Source organism: Brachypodium distachyon, chromosome 2 (assembly GCF_000005505.3).
Source record: "Brachypodium distachyon strain Bd21 chromosome 2, Brachypodium_distachyon_v3.0, whole genome shotgun sequence".
Classification (NCBI taxonomy): domain Eukaryota; kingdom Viridiplantae; phylum Streptophyta; class Magnoliopsida; order Poales; family Poaceae; genus Brachypodium; species Brachypodium distachyon.
Genome location: NC_016132.3, coordinates 16558204 through 16577144, shown reverse-complemented (window position 1 = coordinate 16577144; position 18941 = coordinate 16558204). Strand labels below are relative to the sequence as shown.

The 18941-nt window shown below is 45.4% G+C and overlaps 3 protein-coding genes across 4 annotated transcripts; all 3 read left to right on the top strand.

The window, feature by feature from the left end:
• Positions 1-3024: 3024 nt before the first annotated feature.
• LOC100834791 (U3 small nucleolar RNA-associated protein 18 homolog) lies at positions 3025-5355 on the top strand. 2 transcript variants are annotated; one of them, XM_010232812.2, is made up of 2 exons: positions 3025-3182; positions 3515-5355. In XM_010232812.2, exon 2 carries the CDS (start codon positions 3533-3535, stop codon positions 5189-5191), a length of 1659 nt encoding a protein of 552 aa, XP_010231114.1. In that variant the 5' UTR covers positions 3025-3182; positions 3515-3532; the 3' UTR covers positions 5192-5355. The 2 variants fall into 2 exon arrangements, with proteins under 2 accessions (XP_010231114.1, XP_003568023.1); XM_003567975.4 differs by lacking the exon at positions 3025-3182 and adding an exon at positions 3217-3337.
• A 632-nt stretch (positions 5356-5987) lies between these two features.
• Positions 5988-9692, top strand: LOC100839081 (glucan endo-1,3-beta-glucosidase 8). The gene is made up of 2 exons (XM_003565946.4): positions 5988-6493; positions 8140-9692. The coding sequence occupies exons 1-2, from the start codon at positions 6135-6137 to the stop codon at positions 9242-9244; spliced, it is 1464 nt and encodes a 487-aa protein (XP_003565994.3). The 5' UTR covers positions 5988-6134; the 3' UTR covers positions 9245-9692.
• A 3592-nt stretch (positions 9693-13284) lies between these two features.
• LOC100834192 (probable choline kinase 2) lies at positions 13285-16905 on the top strand. The gene is made up of 7 exons (XM_003567973.4): positions 13285-13792; positions 14986-15107; positions 15220-15415; positions 15837-15954; positions 16059-16106; positions 16204-16304; positions 16413-16905. The coding sequence occupies exons 1-7, from the start codon at positions 13376-13378 to the stop codon at positions 16518-16520; spliced, it is 1110 nt and encodes a 369-aa protein (XP_003568021.1). The 5' UTR covers positions 13285-13375; the 3' UTR covers positions 16521-16905.
• Positions 16906-18941: the final 2036 nt, after the last annotated feature.

Here is an 18941-nt window from a genome sequence, read left to right as displayed (position 1 = left end):
TTTTGGCATGCAACTATACTGGACTTCACACGATGAAGGCATAGAGAATAAAAAATGTTCCTTTTCTTTCAGCAAAACACCATGTCTGCCGCTGTACCTCTCTTTTTAATCTGACGAAACTGCCAGATATCAATTGTTATCTGAATATTGTCCTGACGACAGTTCAACCTATCCTTGACTGCCATCGTTAAGAACTTTAGTCTTGTTCCGTAAAAAAAAAAAGAGCTTTAGTCTTGCAACCAGGATAGAGGCTATAGGTGCAAATGAACGTCAGCAATACGTCAGTATAAACTAGTACAAAATCGCTTGCTGATCATACTTTTGAAATTAAACACTAAAGAAGTATTGATTCCGTTTCTAAATATGAAATGTTCTGAATTTGTCATAAGTCAACAATTTTTCATTTGAAGCTATCATAAGTCAACAATTGAGCTGTACCAAAAACCTTAGTCTGTACCTAATAATAAAAGCAGTAGTGTTTCCGTGGTTTTCGTCCGTTGGGCGTTTTACATTTTAGCCCTTTCAAGTTTACAATTTTCAACACGCAGTCCAAATTTAGGGGCTTTTCTGCAATTTTCCCGTCTCTTCTACCTGCTACCGCCCCGTGCCCCCGTGTGCTCCCCATCCCGTCGCACCACGCCCCCGTCCCCTCCCCACGCGCCGCTCACCCGGGTCCCCCATGGATGGGTTGTGCCCTTCAGGGCGGCAGAGCAGCGGTTGCACGCGTGGGCGCGTCGTCCTCGCCGCCGCCGCCGTCTCCCACATCCCCCAGACTATTTCTCCCGTGCTCCTCTAGCTAGGGTTCGCCCTTCCCGGCTCCCCCACCCTTCAGGCCGCGGCCACCCTCCCCTGTCCCTCTGGCTGGCGTTTCCCCATCTCCCCAAACCCCATCTCGAATCATGTCGTCCTGACGGAATCGCCCTAGATACGCCGCCATCTTCCGCCGTGCAGGAAAACGACGCCACACCGTTGAGCTTTGGACCAGCTCGCCCCACCGAGCACCTCGCCACGCCGTCGAAGCACCTCGCCCCGGATCCCTTGCCGCCGCCTCCCACTTACAAGGTTGCCAGCTGCAAGAAGGTAAGGCTACCTAGCAAGCTCTATAAAAAAAAATGCCTCCCTTGCGTGCTGCCCACAGCCGCCCCTGCCTCCATTCCCCATGGTGGCCGCCGGCTCGTCTACCCTACCGCTCCTTTGGATTTACTTCATCCATTGAGAAAAGAAAATCTGAAGATTATGTTGGTATGCAACGTCAGATGTACTCTCTGTGTTTAACTGAAGTTCTGAAGATTGCATATGTGTATACACTATACAGTGTGATAATTTCTGATCATTTGATGTGTATAGACGTCGAGAGGAGTGAAATAATCTCACAATGCATACCTAGCTTCACTGGTTATTCTCTGTTTTTTAATTGAATAGATGGAATTTGCTGAAAGCTAAGTTGTTGCTTACTTGTGTATGGATGTGCCTTTATTGGGTGCAATCAACATGGTTCCTTCTACAGGTGCACGGAGCAGCCATGGCAGCGTTGGAACAGAAATTTCAATTCCTGGATAACCGGGCAGCCTCAAGTTCTTCATTTGAGCCTTAGGTTGAACCCTCACACTTGGAGCCTTAGGTTAACTGCAGTATCAGCTTGAAGGTTGAACCAATCCATACACGAACAAACCACTCTGCTCCTTCTTCCTGCCGTGGGGCAGCAAATAGGCACTTGACCATGCTGAAGTCTGAAGGGCATTGTAATGGTTAAGATATGACCCTGGATTTTACCTGCTGAAGTTTTTGTTCCCTGGATTCTGGATTGTGCCTCAGTGCTGTGCATATGGAATAATAAATTTGCAGCAATTCAGAGTTGACTCTGTGACAAACCTACGCACAATAAATTTGCATCTTTATTAGCTTCAGATCTCTTGCAGTTTCCCTGTTTTTTTTTCCTGAGCTGATCTTTCTGGGGTGCTAATTCTATTTTACCTGTAATGGTCTTGTTGGAACTCAAGAACTATATCGATATACTTGATCAACACCTTGACATTTTCAGAGAAAAATAATTGTTTGACTCGACACTAGCTAGACATTGTATATTTTAGGATTTTACTGATATGTGGACAGTTGTGATTAAACTACTCTGCGTTGTAATATCTGGGGCAGAAAGAATGTTTCAAGGTTGCCTCTTGTTCTCTTGCACAATCAATTGGACAGCCAGATGAAATCTAGGAAAGAAAACAGCTTCGTCAAAGCTGCCTTGTATTTTTTTTTAATTTTCTTGTTTGAAAATGGAGGATATTATGTAATGATCCAGGCGACGATCTCTCCATTCGTGCCAGTTTTTAGACACTTCCATAGTGAGGACAAATTTATGTTCATATGTTTGACTCATAATTACCGGATCCTTTCAAAACATTGCCGAACTCTGATTCCAATTCCATTTTTGTCCTGAATTCGATGTCCGACTCGCGAACCACACAACGAAACGATAGGATAAAAGCATTGGAATTGTTCATTTATTTGTCAATGACAATTTTCTGGAATAAATCTGATCTTATTGTCTTATGAAAATTAGTAGTCTGGCACAGATCCATGTATGCCATGATAACGGAACTTAGATACATGTAATAGAAAATCATTTAATATGAGACGGAGGGAGAAGGGAGTAGGTTTTAAAGTATAATCCGGCCACGCCTCAATCATAAAAAAAATGAGATTGTTGAATACATTGTGAGTTTGTGACAGAGGACATAGCTCTCGTAAAACATGTTCTCAAACCTATCGGTGGACAGTCTAATCGAAAACCGATCTACCACCGACGGGACCGAACCCGGACAATTTGATACTAATTCGTGGTTAGAAAAGTTAGAGAAAAAATTTAGATACACCGACAGAGCCTATTCTGTTTTTTTGATACCAACATAGCCGTTATTAGCTCCGGCCCCAGGCCAGCCCAGCTTTCTTCATTGCCAGGCCAGCCCACCAGGCCCAGCCCACCTCCGTACGAGACCGGACCCCATCTGTATTCCCCTCTTCTTCTTTTTCCTCTCGCTGCCGAGCGCCCTAAACCCCTCGCTCGTCTTCCTCCTCGCGCGAGCGCCGCCACCCCTCCCTCCTTCTGGCCCACCCCGCTGCCGAGCTCCGCGCCAGCCCCCTCGCTCGTTTTCATCCTCGCGCGAGCGCCGCCACCGCCGGTAGGTCTCCCCTTCGACTCTCTCCCTCCCGACCGTTTCTCCTCGCATCACCCCACGAACCAATTCCGCCCTTTAGCTCCCCTTTTCATTTTCTTAATTTCCTCCAATTCGTAACCGAGGCAAAAATCAAGGCCGCCTGTGCTCGCAACTAACCGGTAGATGCTCTTGCACGTTTGTGGCAGGATTTGTATTGTCTAATTTATTGGTGGGGGATTGTAATCATTGTCTAATTTGTCGATGCTGAGATTGTTAGTACTAGCATCAGTATTGTCTAATTTATCGGTGTTGGGATTGCTAATATTGAATAAATTTATTGGTGGTATTTTCCGCAGGCTGTTCCTCAGGTCAGGATGAGCTTGATATCCCAGAACGCGCTCCAGAAGCGCCGCCTGGAGAAGAACAGAGTCGCTGATGATGATAGTGATGAGGGCATTGGTTCCCCCGTTGCTCCGGATGCAGAGGTTGAGAAGGAAGCCAAGCGCAGTAAGAAAAGAAAGGCCAAGGCGTTGGAGGCCAAGGAGAACCAAGATGCAGAGGAGATGAGGCAGCTGGAGAGTTCGCTGTTTGGTGCAATCTATGCGCCGTTGGAGTTTGGCACTGAGGTTGGGGCTGCAGCAGCGGCTCGTGACCAGGATGGTGCTTTGTTCTTCGTGGATCGTTCTGCTGGGGATGGCGAGGATGAGTTGCCTGTTTATGATGAGGGCTCAGGCACTGAAGGTGATGAAGATGAGATGGTCAATAAGGTAAGGAAGCCTGCGTGGGAGGATGACGAGGAAGAGAGGACGGAGGTGGACATCGCAAAGGTGTCAAGGTTGAGGAAGTTGAGAAAGGAGGCTGATGAGAGAGTGATCTCGGGCAGAGATTATGAAGCTAGGTTACGAGGTCATCATGCAAAGTTGAATCCCTTCACTGGCTGGGCAGACATGGACCGTAAACCTCCTCTTCCTGGGGTGTCCGATGATGAATCCGATGACGAGGGTGGAGTCGACAATATTCTTCGGAACAATGATGAGCTTGTTGTCAAGGGTACTGCTAAGCTCCTACCTGGCATGTTGGACTTCTCAAGCCTTGTTGATGCTAATTCGCAGGAGCCATCCAGAGGTATTATCACTTCAGTACAGTTTCATAGGAATGGACAGCTGATGCTTGTTGCTAGTCTGGACAAATGTCTGAAATTTTTCCAGATCGACGGGAAGAGAAACCCCAAGATCCAGAGCATATATATTGAGGATTGTCCTATTCGCAAGGCATCCTTCCTACCTGATGGCTCTGAGGTGATCCTTTCAGGCAGAAGGAAGTTCTTCTACTCATTTGATTTGGTGAAAGCTGCTGTTAGTAAGATTGGACCCTTGACTGGACGTGATGAGAAAAGCCTGGAAACATTTGAGATATCACCTGATTCAAGGACCATTGCATTTGTTGGTAATGAGGGGTACATTCTTTTGTTGTCTTCGAAAACAAAACAGCTCATTGGAACCCTCAAGATGAACGGGAATGTGCGTTCATTGGCTTTTGCGGATGGTGGGAATGAGCTACTAAGTAGTGGTGGGGATGGCCATGTTTACCACTGGGATCTTAGAACAAGGAAGTGTATACACAAGGCTACTGATGAGGGTTCCCTAGCAGGCCTCTCTCTGTGCACATCGCAGGACAGCTCTTATTTTGCTACAGGCTCCAGCAGCGGCATCGTGAATGTGTACAAGAGGGATGAGTTCCTGGGAGGGAAGAGGAAGCCACTGAAGACGATCGAAAACCTCACAACCGAGATGGGCCAAATGAAGTTCAACCATGATGCCCAGATTCTGGCAATAAGCTCGGGGAAGGAGAAGAACGGGATGAGGCTCGTGCACGTCCCGTCCTTCACTGTCTACCAGAACTGGCCAGGGCCTCGGTCCAGCCTTCGTTACCCAAGTTGCCTGGACTTCAGCCCAGGGAGCGGGTTCCTCTCCGTCGGACAATCCAATGGAAAAGTTCTGCTTTACAAGCTGCACCACTATCAGAACGCCTAGGACTCAAACCAGGAGAATCCAGTTTTGACACTGCATTTTCTGCTTCCAGAAAACTCATGTTATCTGTAGCGTTTATTCTTCTTAATCCCTTGCCTGATGAGTGGTGTTGTCACAAGATATTCTAATGCTCAATTCAATACCATGTTTGTTCTTTTTATATGCAACCTGTATGCTGCCGCCTGTGCCCGTTCTCCTAGTGCAGAATTTCAGCGTACCGTTTGAGTTATGGAATTGTCTTTGTTGCATTTGTGCTTTTCTGGATCCATCTTCTAGGGAACAATTCCAAGGACAGGAGTTACTCCCTCCGTTCGTAAATACTTTGCACTAAAACCACGACAAGTATTTAGAAACGGAGGGCGTAGTTTCTTTTGCCATAGTTGTTCCAAATCAAATTATGATGATGACACCGGCTATAATCCGAAAATGAGCATGTATTCCTGAGATAAGGCAATGCTGTCAAGCATTTGAAAACGAACGCCTTGGTTGTTAATGATTCCGGTCATTTTGACATTTGCAATAAATATCTACTACTCCTACATGATTCATATTAATAAGAATAACCACTTCATTTTAAGTTCATATTTGGCGCCAGAGACATTCCGAACAAGTTACGATGACATCTTTGCTGGTGCTGGTTACTGAAAACAAGTTACTCCTTGCTGTGGAGTGTAGAATTTTCGCAGGCAAGTGTGAGGAAGAGCCTGGCAATTATATGCTTTATACGGGGGACCCACCTGACAGCGAGCCAGCTCGCTTAAAACCCTCGGCTTTGTCTTCACCTACTCTCTCTCCTCCTCTACAAGCCCCAGCGAAGAAATCTCCGCTTGTTCCTCTCCTCCTTGGCCAATGCAAAGCATGCGAGCGGCGCGCGCCTCGTAGAACCCTCTGCTTCCATCCACCGCCGCAACCCCAACTCCCGAATCCCAGTCCTCCTAATCCTCCCATGGCGTGGCTGCACGCCGCGGCCGCAGCCATGGTCGTGGCGGCCCTCATCGTAGCCGTGGCCGTGGTCATCCCGCGGCCCGCGGCGGCGTCCGGGGTCGGGGTGAACTGGGGCACGATGATGTCGCACCCGATGCACCCGGCCGCGGTGGTCCGCATGCTGGCGGCCAACGGCGTCGACCGGGTGAAGATGTTCGACGCCGACCCCTGGACGGTCTCCGCGCTCGCCGGCTCCGGGGTCCAGGCCATGCTCGCCGTCCCCAACGACCACCTCGCCTCCGTCGCCCGCGACCGCCGCCGCGCCCGCGACTGGGTCCGCGACAACGTCACCCGCAACCTCCACGACGGCGTCGACATCAGGTACTGTACGCTACGCACGCACCAAAGCTATGGCGCCGTTTGCCCCCCGTAGTTGTAACTCCTTAATTGCCTCACGCGCTCGCTTTGGCGTGTTCGAATTGCTTCCCCGTGGGGTGCCGCGCATGCTTGTTTGTTGTTTGTGCTGCGTGCGATTTGTTCGGTGAAATTTCGTGGCCATCGGCGAGAACATGGTGTCCCTCTCTGAGCGCGTCCGGAATGCGTGTATGGAGGCGGCGGCCGGAATGTGACGTGGTTCGTTCTCGCGTGTAGAAAATGTTCGACGTAATGCCGCACTAGGGCATGGAGTGCTCGATTAGATGTTACAGCGGGGTCTGCTTCTGTTTTGGGTTCATGCGGAATTGGTGCGTTGCTCGTGCTGTTGCTGCTGCGTGCAGGTTTCTGTTGTCGTTTGGAGATGTGGATGTTAGTTAGCGAGGAACTGCATCATGTACTCGTGGCTGCATGATCAGGTCAGGTGGTTAACTAAGTAATTAACTACTCTTTTCATGTGGGTCATGTAGAAAGCCTGATACCATGCATGCTGATTTGCTGAGTATTAGTGCAGTATTAGATACTAGTTCAGAGAGACTGCATGAGGAAGTTTCAGTGCAGTTTATGGTAGTTCAGTCACCGAGGGTGTTGGAAAAAATGGTTTGCATGTTGTTGTTTCACAGTCGTAGATGGCAGAACTCTGCAGTCTGCACGTTGGTTCAGTTACAGATGAAGTTCCTGTATATGGTTGTTAGAAGCTTATAGTGCTATACTTTCATTTGTCTCGTAAGGATTGGGTATAGGTTGACATGCAGGACAGCAGGATGCAGCATGCTATGTGCTTATAGCTTTGAAGCAGTGTACATGGTGAGGTGAAACACTTGTTTCACTATGCATAGTACTAGTAATATCAGACATATTTCACTGCAAGTCTGGACATTTGGGAGGCTATATTTAGCACTTCCTGTACTTCTAGTGTTTACATGTTTCCATGTGCATATGTTGACTGGATCATTGTGAAAGCTTATTCAAAAAGTGGAATGAGTAAGCACTGGACTGGCTGATTGGCCTATCATTCAAATGCAAAATTGTAGATTACCAACCATAGTTAGAATGAGGTATTATGTGATTCAAAATGTTTTCTTCCTAACAACTTGTATGTTTTTTATTAGTGAAGGCATGATTGAGTTGAACCATAATTTGGTATTGCTGGAACATTTCTAGACTTCAGTGGCTTCAGATAATAGCGCGGTTAGTTTTGTAGCGAAACGTATACTGTGCTGTTGGTGAAGCTGCAAACTGTCAGGCTTATCTAGTGAGCTTTGCGCATTTGATTTCATTGTTCAAATGTTCTCATGCGCTCTACTAATAGTATATCCTACATTCCTACTATAGCCTTTTGTATTACCCTGTAAGGTGATACTTCAAAATACTATACAAATCTTCACATTTTGAGATGCAGAAGGCCGAATGTGTCTTGAATAATGACTGCTGCGTTCAATAGCATTAGTTCATGTCTTTGCAGTTTAAGTCTGAAATATGAATCCGTTGAACATTTGTGCATAAATTTTACTAATGCTACCTACTTGTAAAATTTTGTCAATTGCCATTGTCCTTTTCGACACTGCCCTCTTACATTCATTGGTTTTGTTTAGGTATGTGGCTGTTGGCAATGAACCTTTTCTGAAGAGCTACAATGGCAGCTTCATCAACATTACCTTTCCTGCACTCAAGAATATTCAGAGAGCTCTAGATGAGGCTGGTTTACTTGTCAAGGCAGTTGTTCCCCTGAATGCTGATGTCTACAATTCCCCTGAGAATAATCCAGTGCCATCTGCTGGGAATTTCCGCAGGGATATCAACGCTCTCATGGTTGACATTGTCAATTTCCTCCATAGGAATGATGCACCCTTTGTTGTCAACATCTACCCATATCTCAGCCTATACCAGAATGCAAACTTCCCACTAAATTTCTCCTTCTTTGATGGTGGTAGCAAACCAGTTTATGACAAAGGAATGGTGTACACCAACGTGTTCGATGCCAACTTCGATACTCTTGTTTGGTCATTAAGGAAAGCTGGAGTGCCGGACATGAAAATTATAGTAGGTGAGATTGGCTGGCCAACAGATGGTGATAAGAATGCTAATGTCAAATATGCACAGAAGTTCTATGATGGTTTTCTGAAAAAGATTTCCAAAAATGTTGGGACGCCTCTCAGACCTGGTCGCATGGAAGCCTACCTATTTGCATTGATCGATGAGAACCAGAAGAGCGTGCTGCCTGGGCGCTTTGAACGCCACTGGGGATTATTCACATATGATGGAAAACCAAAGTTCTCTATGGATCTCAGTGGAAATGGCCAAAACAAGTTTCTGTTTGGAGTTGAAGGAGTGCAGTACTTGCCATCCCAGTGGTGTGTTTTCAACAAGGATGCAAAGGATAAATACAGAGATCTGCCAGCCTCTGTAAACTATGCATGCTCAAATGCAGATTGCACACCACTGGGCTATGGGTCCTCATGCAATGGTCTCAGCCATGATGGTAACATATCATATGCATTCAACATATACTTTCAAACAATGGACCAGGATGTTAGAGCATGTTCTTTTGGAGGCCTTGCAAAGATCGTGACGACAAATGCATCTCAAGGAGGATGTGTATTTCCAGTGCAGATTCTGAGTGCTTCAGAAAGAATGGTCCCGCTGAGACTTTTGGCAGTGTCCTTGGTTCTTTCTGTAGCTGTATTTGTTCTCATATAGAGAGGGAGGACAGTACTGGTACATCAAGTAGTCGAAGCTGTACATGACAGAGGAAATAGCGTAGAATTGCGAAGGCATTTTTGCCCCGTTGTATTTCAAGAATCAAGACAAATCTGGTGGGTGATTGAAGATAAAGTTTATTTCCAGTCGGCAATCTTTTTGACAAAACCAGTCGAAGTCTTACAAGACAACAAATGTAAATTTCTGGATATTTTGCCACATCAATTGCCAAGCTGGCTGCTGATATTCTGCAGCAGCATCCAGCACGACCTTCAGGCTTCTGGTCGATACGAAAAACGTTGCTGATACCTGCCTGTTTACTGGCCAATAGTCGCCCGTGTATGAAACGAGCAGTTTGCTTGGTTTTAACTATCCCGTGTTTGCAGATTTGATCTTTTGATGTGTGAACTTCACGAAAGAAATATATACATTCAGCATTGCAGTCATACTTTTATGGAGCAAAAGGCATGATAATTTGTATGATGTTATATACTACCTCCGTTCCTAAATACTTGTCGCTGTTTTAGTGCAACTTTGCACTAAAACGGTGACAAGTATTTAGGAACGGAGGTTGCACTAAAACAGCGACAAGTATTTAGGAACGGAGGAAGTATGTTTTATTGACCCCCTTCACTTCTTTACAAAGATGATTTCTGGTGCTATATATGTTTTTTTTTCTTCTAATCTCAGCTCTTGTTTTACATATGCTATCTGGTCCCCAGCTTTAGTTGTCTTTCTTAGAGAACATATGATTATGTTGATTGATTCTTGAAATTGTAAAAGTCAGCTTTGGGAATGGTTAGCCACGTGTCTATTCGAGGTGACATCATGTGATCTCCTAAGATCGTGAAACTAGCAAATTTTTGTTGTTAATCACATCTCAATTGGTCATTTCACTGTTGCAGGTTTGACAAATTGGGACTTGGGGAACCAATGCTCCACCAATGTCCAGCGGGCAGTGTGGAAGAGAATAAATAGATGCCGAAGCTCCATCCTTTCACAGGTTCTATCCTTCTATCTCCAAAGATCGCGTGCTCTGTACTTTCCTGATGATCAAAGTGCGACGGGATCCCTGCCTAGGTGGCAGCTCTGTCACCATGTCCAGGTGGACGGCAAGTAGCCACAAGTGGCAACCGATGACAGCAAGGACGGGTGCTTTTACACAGGGACACCCATGGTTCTGCTGGAATTACAAGGGGAGGGATGCATGGATGGAGACGGAATCTGTAAGTTAGCGAATTGTAAAATTGAGAATCATAGATAGCGTTTGCATTCACACACGATTGTCATGTGGGGCCTCTTAATTGCTATGAGACTTTAATCAGCGTAGATAGCAGCTGGTACGGAGTACCATCTTTTGTCAGGGCGGCCATCGATCTTGATAAGATGTCAATGGATCCTTTATGCTGAAATTCAACAAATAATTCGCAAAAAATAGTAAGAGCAATTCGCAAAAAAAAGAAATTCAACAAATAGTTCTATAGTCTGTCAATTTCCCGGTTGGACCGGTTCGTAACAAACTAACAACAGGTCTTCCGTGCCTCTTAGATTTTGTAATCTAACTATATATTCCCCTCTCCGCGTCGAAACATCTTTCTTCCCCTCTCCGAAGAAAGCACGCACCAAACCCTAATCCCCGCTTCTTCCCATCGGCCATGCCCAACCCTCGCGCTCCCAATCGCGACCGCCGGGGTGTTTCCCTGCTGAGAGATGGTGAAGAGCCAGCAGACCCTGTTCCGCGTTTGATGCCCAGGACCTCATCGGCCAACGCGGGTCTGCTGACTCCACCGTGTGATACTGATATGCCACAAATTCTGCGAGAATTATTTGCCTCCGCATCGGAGATATCGTCCATGGTTGCCGCTTGCTCACTTCATCCACGGGCAATCGCTCATGGCACCTTGCCACCATCACAGAGCTATTATTGTTCCCGGTCTCCCCTTTTGGCCTGGACACCTCCTGATTGGTATTTGACGTTTTACATCCCGATTGATCCAAGGGGATTTCTCCACACATATCCTGATGTGGGTGGGCCGTTTCAGAGCGCACAGGAAGCTGACGATGCTATCATCCACTATCTTAATGGCCGTCTGGATCCAAAAATGTGCCCGTAGCAATCTGGTGTTTCTGCAGATGAGATGGTCATACGGCGATGCCTGTACTGGCCTGATGGCAAAAGGAGGAGATTTACAATGTCAGAAGCAGTCGAGGCAACCCGTCATCGGATGGGCATAGTGGTTCAAGCTATACTGGACCAGTTCAATGAAGATAATGAAATTCTAGGGGATCTTGCGTATAAGCTCAAAGATGTTTGCAGCATTTTGTTTTCTCTGAGGCCGGTCGTATGTACTATCACTTGAATTTCACTACAAAGACTGAAGGAGCTGGTGACATTGTCGGTGTATTCTTTGTTGAAGTCACATTTTTGAAAGAAGGAGAACGGCAAGAAATGGTGGCCAGCTGTTTATGCATGATTGACCCGAACGACAATGGTTACTGCTTTGGCTGTAGAAACAATGTAAATTATCTTGTAAAGCACCCCAACAAGACTGATGCATTCACTGGTGGTCACTTGAACAGAAGTATGCCATATGACGGAGGGTTGATGATTGACCTCGACTACGATGTAGAGGCTGAGGAGGCTAGGATAAGAAGTATGTATGAGGACTGTGAAGAAGAAGCCCGTATTGTGGCCGAACTTGGTCTCCTGGCAGACTCCCCATAATATATGCCGCGCCTGTGCAAACCTAAGGAGGGCGCTCGAATGAAACATGGACAGCGCCTGTTTAATAGACCCAAGTGACTTGCTATTTCCTGTTGCATTGTTCGATCACAGATAATTTGGTTTGAGATGAATTGTAATAAGTTCCACTCCAAGTAATTCCATGTTCTAAAAAAGTTAATTAATTATGTGTTCAGTTATTCCTGAATATGAGTTAAATGAGGTTGTAGCTTAGTTTCTTTATCTGATCGAAAGGACAAATTGTTCTGGAAGCTTGGGGCCAAGAGCAGGTTTTCAGTTGGATCTCTATATAGACAACTGAAACGCTCTCAGGTTCCTTTTCCCTGCAGTTTTTTGTGGAAAGTTAAGTTGCCACTGAAGATCAATCAAAATATTCATGTGGCTAGTCAGTAGGGGGGGTATCTTAACGAGAGATGTGTTGCGTGCTAGAGGGGGAAGGAAGATGATCACTGTCCTGCTTTCTGTGCTAGGAAAGAATCTATTGATCACCTCTTCTTTACTTGCTCTCTAGTGCATTATTTTTGGCGGGTGATTCAGATTGGTTTTAATTTCCATCGAGTGCCTGCTTCGGTGCAAGAACTACTAGATGTTTGGTTTTATCGTTTCAGAACTAGGGAAAGGAAACTTGCTGTAGTTGGAATAGCGTCTGTCATTTGGATCATTTGGAAGACTCGCAACGATGCGTGCTTTCGTGATAAATGGCCAAATGATCCGACTAATGTGATTTTTGTAATCTGTTCCAACATTGAGTATTGGTCTCACTGTGAACCTGCCTGAAAAAACTGAGGTGGCTTACGATGTTGATGAAGTTTGTTGCGCGTCCTAGTGGTGTAGCTGTTAGGTTATTCAGTAGACGAGTGGCTGAAAGTAATAGACAGTGCTCGAGGAGGACCAGGCATCTATAGCAGGCGCTGATGTAAACTTGCGTGCTCTCGTTGTTTCGTTTGTTTTATGCTGCTCTATTTTATGTATGACACTAGTGGTTTCCTTTAATGAAACTGGAGGAAACTCCTCTGTTCTAAAAAAAATGAGTTAAAAAAAAGAAGATTTGTAAGCTCTCACGGGCACGGCCACAGGTTCCCTTCGCACACAAGACTACTCCGGGTAAATGTTTGACTGGTTGTTCACTTCTGGACCAATATGGAACCATCCATCTCAAAGAAAACAAAAATAAAAATTGAGCCATCAACCGTATAATCCCAACTTTGGAGGGTGAATCTGCAAAACAGCAGCGAGCGAAAAAAAAACCCGTCTATTTATACACGGCACCCCCTCTACCTGGATCAAGAGAACCACACGCGCGAAGCGCACGCCTCGCTCTGCAGCACGCACGCAGATCCCTCCCATCCCATTCCTAGAAAAGGACAGATTCCTTGTGCTCGAGGGACATGGTGGCGATCGAGGGCCAGAGTCCTGGGGAGGCGGCATCAGCGGCAGCGGCAGCGGCGGCGGCGGCGGGGCGGAGCATCCCCAAGGAGGCGGCGCGGCTGCTGCACGAGCTGGCGGCGGAGTGGGCGGATGTGGCCGACTGCCGGGCGCTGGAGGTGGCGCCGCTCAAGGGCGCCATGACCAACGAGGTGTACCAGGTGCGGTGGCTCGCCGCAGGGGCCGGGGCCGGGGCCGCGGGGGAGGAAGGAGGCGAGTACAGGAAGGTGCTGCTGCGGGTGTACGGGGAGGGCGTGGAGGTCTTCTTCGACAGGGAGGACGAGGTGCGCACCTTCGAGTGCATGTCGCGGCACGGCCACGGCCCGCGCCTCCTCGGCCGCTTCCCCACCGGCCGCGTCGAGGAGTTCATCCACGCCAGGGTGCGCATTATTCTCCGTTCCTTTCCCTTTTCTTTCTGTTCTTCCTTTTCTTTTCTTTTTGTCTTGTTCGATCCTGCTGACATTTTCTGCTTCTAGGACGATCGTTCTTGTTGTTCACGTCATCCATTCTTTCCGAGGCTAACCTTTCTTGCATTCCCCTTTAACTGAAGCGCATTCCCCTAACGGAAGCATTCGAGGCAGAAAGTTGTTCTGTTAGTAGTAATTACCGGTATATATCGTTAATGCGTTAATAAGTGCTGCCTTTTTTTTAAGTAATAAGTGCTGTCTTGCTTTGAAAATCTCCACCCACTAAGACTTATATGTGCAGTATGCTAGAAACTTCAACATTTCACTTTTGGAATCTTATTCTTATCCAAAATGTTCATTCAATGCAACAATTGTTTTTGTTATCTTGTTGACTAAACTGCACACACATGCTGGATTTTAAATTGCTTTGTCGATAACTTCTGAGATTCTTGTGGGAGAAGGCCTATAAATTATGAATACTTGGTTATAAGTCGCAAGGCCAACAGGCTGTGGCTGTTGTCATTGTTTGACATTTCTGCTTCACTACTGCTTCTTGAAGATATCTGATAGTTAAGTATTTCCATGCTGTTGTCATTTTCTGACATTTCTGCTTCTTGGAGGTATCTGATACTATCTATACTGTAAGTTTGTTTTTGTAATTCATCACTCCAAACTTTTCATTGTTCCATATGGTGTGCCTTGCAGAGGGTAAAATAAATAGGTAGTCATTTTGGTGTATTTACCCCGCTAAGGGCGGGTAAATTACTCCACAAGACTTAAGTCAAAATGACCAAGTGAAATGTATACCGAGTAAATGAGTGAGAAGAAAGCGATTGGCACCATCTATTTTTATTATTTTAGAATATACTCGTATGATATATGACTGAGTTGCTAAAGGGTACATGATGCTGAGAGGAATTAGCTTCAGAACAACCAGGCATCATTTTAGAATTATAATTCTTAAGGTAGGAATATCACTATTTATTCTTCATTTGTTTCTACCACTTTCCAAATAAAGCATCATATTCTGTTTTCTTGATTTATAAAAGGATGAACGTAAACGTTCAAGAAGATATTGCATTAAGACACCAGATTTGCTTTGACAGGAGATATGTTAGCAGAATAAAGAGATATACAGAAAAAACTGATGAAAATATTCCTGTCAGACACTTTCAGCTGTTGACCTGCGTGATCCAGAGATTTCATCTATTATAGCCTCCAAATTGAGGGAATTCCACAACCTTGACATGCCAGGTCCAAAATCGACCCTGCTGTGGGATAGATTGAGGTAATACTGAATCTTCAGTTACAGAGTCATCTTAGTATTAGACTGATAGTGAGATGAAACATCTTGTCAAAGTTAAATTACTCAGCGGGCAACGCATGCTCATCTTCCCTAGGAACTGGCTCAAAACTGCCAAGAGTGTGTGTCCCTCTGATGAAGCCAAAGAGTTCTGCTTGGATAGCATGGAGGAGGAGATTACTGCATTGGAGAATCTATTTTCAGGGGAAGACCATCGCATAGGATTTTGCCACAATGATCTCCAGTATGGCAACATCATGATTGATGAGGAGACCAAAGCACTGACCATCATTGTAAGTTCTTGCTACCTTGCGTATTTTTAGTCATTAATTAGTAATTAGGTTCTTTCATCAGGTTGCTGCATATTTATGTTGCCTATTCATACGACAAGGTCTTGTTGTTGGTGGTACTTCAAAAAGGAATAAATATTTTGTTTCTGAGACTATATTAGGAAGAATTGATATTCTGTTTCCATATTAATCTCCATGTTCTGGCCTGCCGTGTTTCTTTCTGAACTTGAAGTGTTATTTTGTCTTGCTGTTAACTGTCCATCCGTAGCTTACCAAAGCTACTCCCTCCGATCCATAAAAAGTGTTGCCCACTTAGTACAAAATTTGTACTAACTTATTAGAAAATGAGCGACACTTTTTATGGATCGGAGGGAGTAGAAAATATGTTATCTCGGTCTTACTGTCTCTCCTCCCACCTCTACAGGATTACGAGTATGCAAGTTTTAACCCAGTAGCCTATGATATCGCGAACCATTTCTGCGAGATGGCTGCGGACTACCATTCAGAAAAGCCTCACATACTGGACTACACAAAATATCCAGGTATTTTGCATGTCATTTATCAAAGCTACTGATTAGCACACTGTTAATTTCTGTCTTTAGATATCTTGATCAACCTACACTGTCCATTTACACTGCTGCTACAGATATCGATGAACAGAAGAGGTTCGTGCAGACCTACCTGAACTCTTCAGGTAATAATTAAAAAGAAAGCTTCACTATAACCTCTTGCTCTCCCCTATTTGTTCACACAATAGTAGTATTCCTCAGTCTGATTCTGTGACCGAGCAGGCGAGGAACCTGACGCAGAGAAGGTCAATGACCTGATGAAATGTGTCGAGAAGCACACGCTTGCCAGCCATCTCATTTGGGGCCTCTGGGGAATCATCTCGGTGGGTATCATTTCACATGTTCTCTGTCAGTGATTTGCCTAGGGGCGCATGATCGGAACACAGTGTCATGACATCCAGTCTAACTGAACCTGCATCTTTGTTGTCCAGGAGCACGTCAACGACATCGACTTCGACTACATGGAGTACGCTCGGCAGCGTTTCACCCAATTTTGGCTGAAAGAACCCGCGATCCTGGGTGGCTGCGAGGCCGAATGAATATGTGAAGCCCCAGCGACAATTGGATGCCATGCTGAGTTGGTGAACTCTGTCTTCAGGCTTGCTGCACATTGTATAGCTTGTAATGCTGCTGACATGCATCGGCGTCCGTGCCTAGGAGGATTCAAGGTTGGGGGAACCTATAGATGCAAGGGCCTTTTGCTGGTTTTTAGCTGTTCCGTTGTTCATAGTAGTCCGGAGGCGCTTGTCGTGAGATGATGATGTGAAGCTAGTGTGACAGTGTGTTGTGTGTTTTAATGTCCAGTAAAGTGGTAGTTACTACCTGTAATCAGGTATTTGATCAGGTTTATATATTTGTACAGTTATTGGTTGATGATAAAAAAATATCTGGGTAACAAATAATATGAATACTGGAAACGATTTAGGAGGAGGGTACTGGAAACGAAACTGATAATACTTGTCGAATTTCAACGCGCTTTGTCCGTTGTGCGATCAAGCGCCGGAGACCATGGCTCATCTCCTTTTGCATTGCCCTTTCTCCAAGTCGGTCCTTCACACGGTCCTTTCCAAGGCAGGGGCCCTTTGCTGTCTGCCGCGTGCCTCCGAGAGTCTCACGGACTGGCTTGCGGCTGGGAAGATTGAAGGCTGTGCGGTCGCTCATCAACCTCTCCCTTTGGCGCATTTGGAAGCTGCGGAATGCGTGCATCTTCGAGGGCGTTAGTCCGGTAGGGGCTCGGCTTGCCGAGGATATCCTTGTCGAGGCGGACTTGTGGCATGCCGCCGGTGCACGGGCACTTGAGCCTCCCCCTACACGCGCGTCCCCTGGACTAGGTGCTGATTTCTACCCCTGTATAGTGGCCTTTGGCCTTTGTTTTCTTTCTTCTCTTTTCTTTGTTTTGGGGATCCGTTGGGTCCCATTTTGTTGCCTCGCTGTACTTGCGCTTCTTGCGCTTTCTTCTCAATGAAAATGACACGTCGCTTGGCGTGTTCGAGAAAATACTTGTCGAATGAAACAACAGGTTAAGTCTACATCACCCCTTGAACTATAGCAAGATGATTACTTTACCCCTCAACTTTAAAACCAGATAACTAGCCCGTAAGGTTTGTAAAACCTTTTAAACAACCCCGGCGGCCCTCCAGTGTCGTGATGCCAAATTTCTGAAACAGAGATGCCGCCTCATATCGATGCTTAGATATTTTGTTAAGGTGCCGGTCTCGGAGTGTTACTTTGGCCTGTAAATAGTTAGTAGAACCCACGTTAATAAGTAAACGTTTTGTGTATTTTCTAGGATGTTTAGATTTTGTGCATCTGAAAGTGGGAGTGATGAGGAGTTCATCATGCTTCTGAAGATTTGTGAAGATGAATGTTCCATGTTTTCAATCTGTTTGTTTCGTTTTCTTTTCGGACTTCCAATAAGTTTCCAATACAAGCTTTCCAAATTTTTTGTGCAAGAGGATGGCTAGAGAATCTGGTAGTTTTAATTTTTTTTCTCTCGTATGAGCTTTTAGATTTTTTATACAAGCCTTTTAGATTTTGTGTTCTGTACTTCCAACAAATTGTTCACACTAGCTCTAAAACGCGTTTTTTTCCCTAGGTGGAGCCCGTTGGCATTAGATAAGGTTTTAATTGTTTCGAAAGGATGATTGTAATCGACTTTTTCAATATGAGATCCGTGATTCCTTGACACAAGCTCGTTTTTTGCAAATGTCTCATAGAACTAAAATTTAGAAGTTATATGTAATGATTAGAAAAGTTTGAATATCTAGATCATAACAGCTAGATCTACAAAAAAAATTGAAGTTTCATGTCAGTATTTTAAAAGTTTGAATATCTAGATCATAACAGCTAGATCTACAAAAAAAAATGAAGTTCCATGTCAGCATTTCTGTCATCATAAATCTAGATCTACAAAAAAGTTTGAATATCTGTCAGGAAGACATAAAAATTGGCACAAAAAACTTCTTATTTGATATCTAAAATTTCGATATGATTTGAAAGCGTTTTGTGTTTTGATTGAAAGTGCTATTTCCCACCCGTTTGATTCCCGAAAAACAATTCCCCCAAAAAGAAAAAGACAATAAAATAAAATAAAGCCCAACAACAACGGAGACAAAAAAAATAGCCGAAGCAGGCTGATAGTCGTTGGGCTGTAGCACCAGGCCCAGCGCAGGGACGAGGCTGGACGCGAGCATGGAATCAGGCCGAGCTTGGGACAGAAATTAAAAAAAGGGATATTCTCAGGAAAAAAAAGGAAAAGACGAAACGGGAATTGATCGACGAAGCAGGGACGGACGAGGCCGAGCGTGGCGCGCGGACGGAGAAACCTGGTCGGAAGCTCTCAGAAAAAGAGAAATCTGGTCGGAATCGTCCGCCAGAATCGGTCCTGGCGGAGGCCCGCCAATTAGCTTCCGAAACGACCTTTTTGTTTTGGGCCCGGAGCTACCTTTTCTTATTTTTCT

What these genes read in the sequence shown, in the direction of transcription:
- LOC100834192 (XM_003567973.4), top strand. Translation starts at nt 13,376, where the DNA reads ATGGTGGCGATCGAGGGCCAGAGTCCTGGGGAGGCGGCATCAGCGGCA. An exon ending in CTGCTGTGGGATAGATTGAG is followed by an intron (nt 15,108 to 15,219) that starts GTAATACTGAAT and finishes CATCTTCCCTAG; the next exon opens with GAACTGGCTCAAAACTGCCA. An exon ending in GGACTACACAAAATATCCAG is followed by an intron (nt 15,955 to 16,058) that starts GTATTTTGCATG and finishes CTGCTGCTACAG; the next exon opens with ATATCGATGAACAGAAGAGG.
- LOC100839081 (XM_003565946.4), top strand. Translation starts at nt 6,135, where the DNA reads ATGGCGTGGCTGCACGCCGCGGCCGCAGCCATGGTCGTGGCGGCCCTC. An exon ending in CACGACGGCGTCGACATCAG is followed by an intron (nt 6,494 to 8,139) that starts GTACTGTACGCT and finishes GGTTTTGTTTAG; the next exon opens with GTATGTGGCTGTTGGCAATG.
- LOC100834791 (XM_010232812.2), top strand. Translation starts at nt 3,533, where the DNA reads ATGAGCTTGATATCCCAGAACGCGCTCCAGAAGCGCCGCCTGGAGAAG.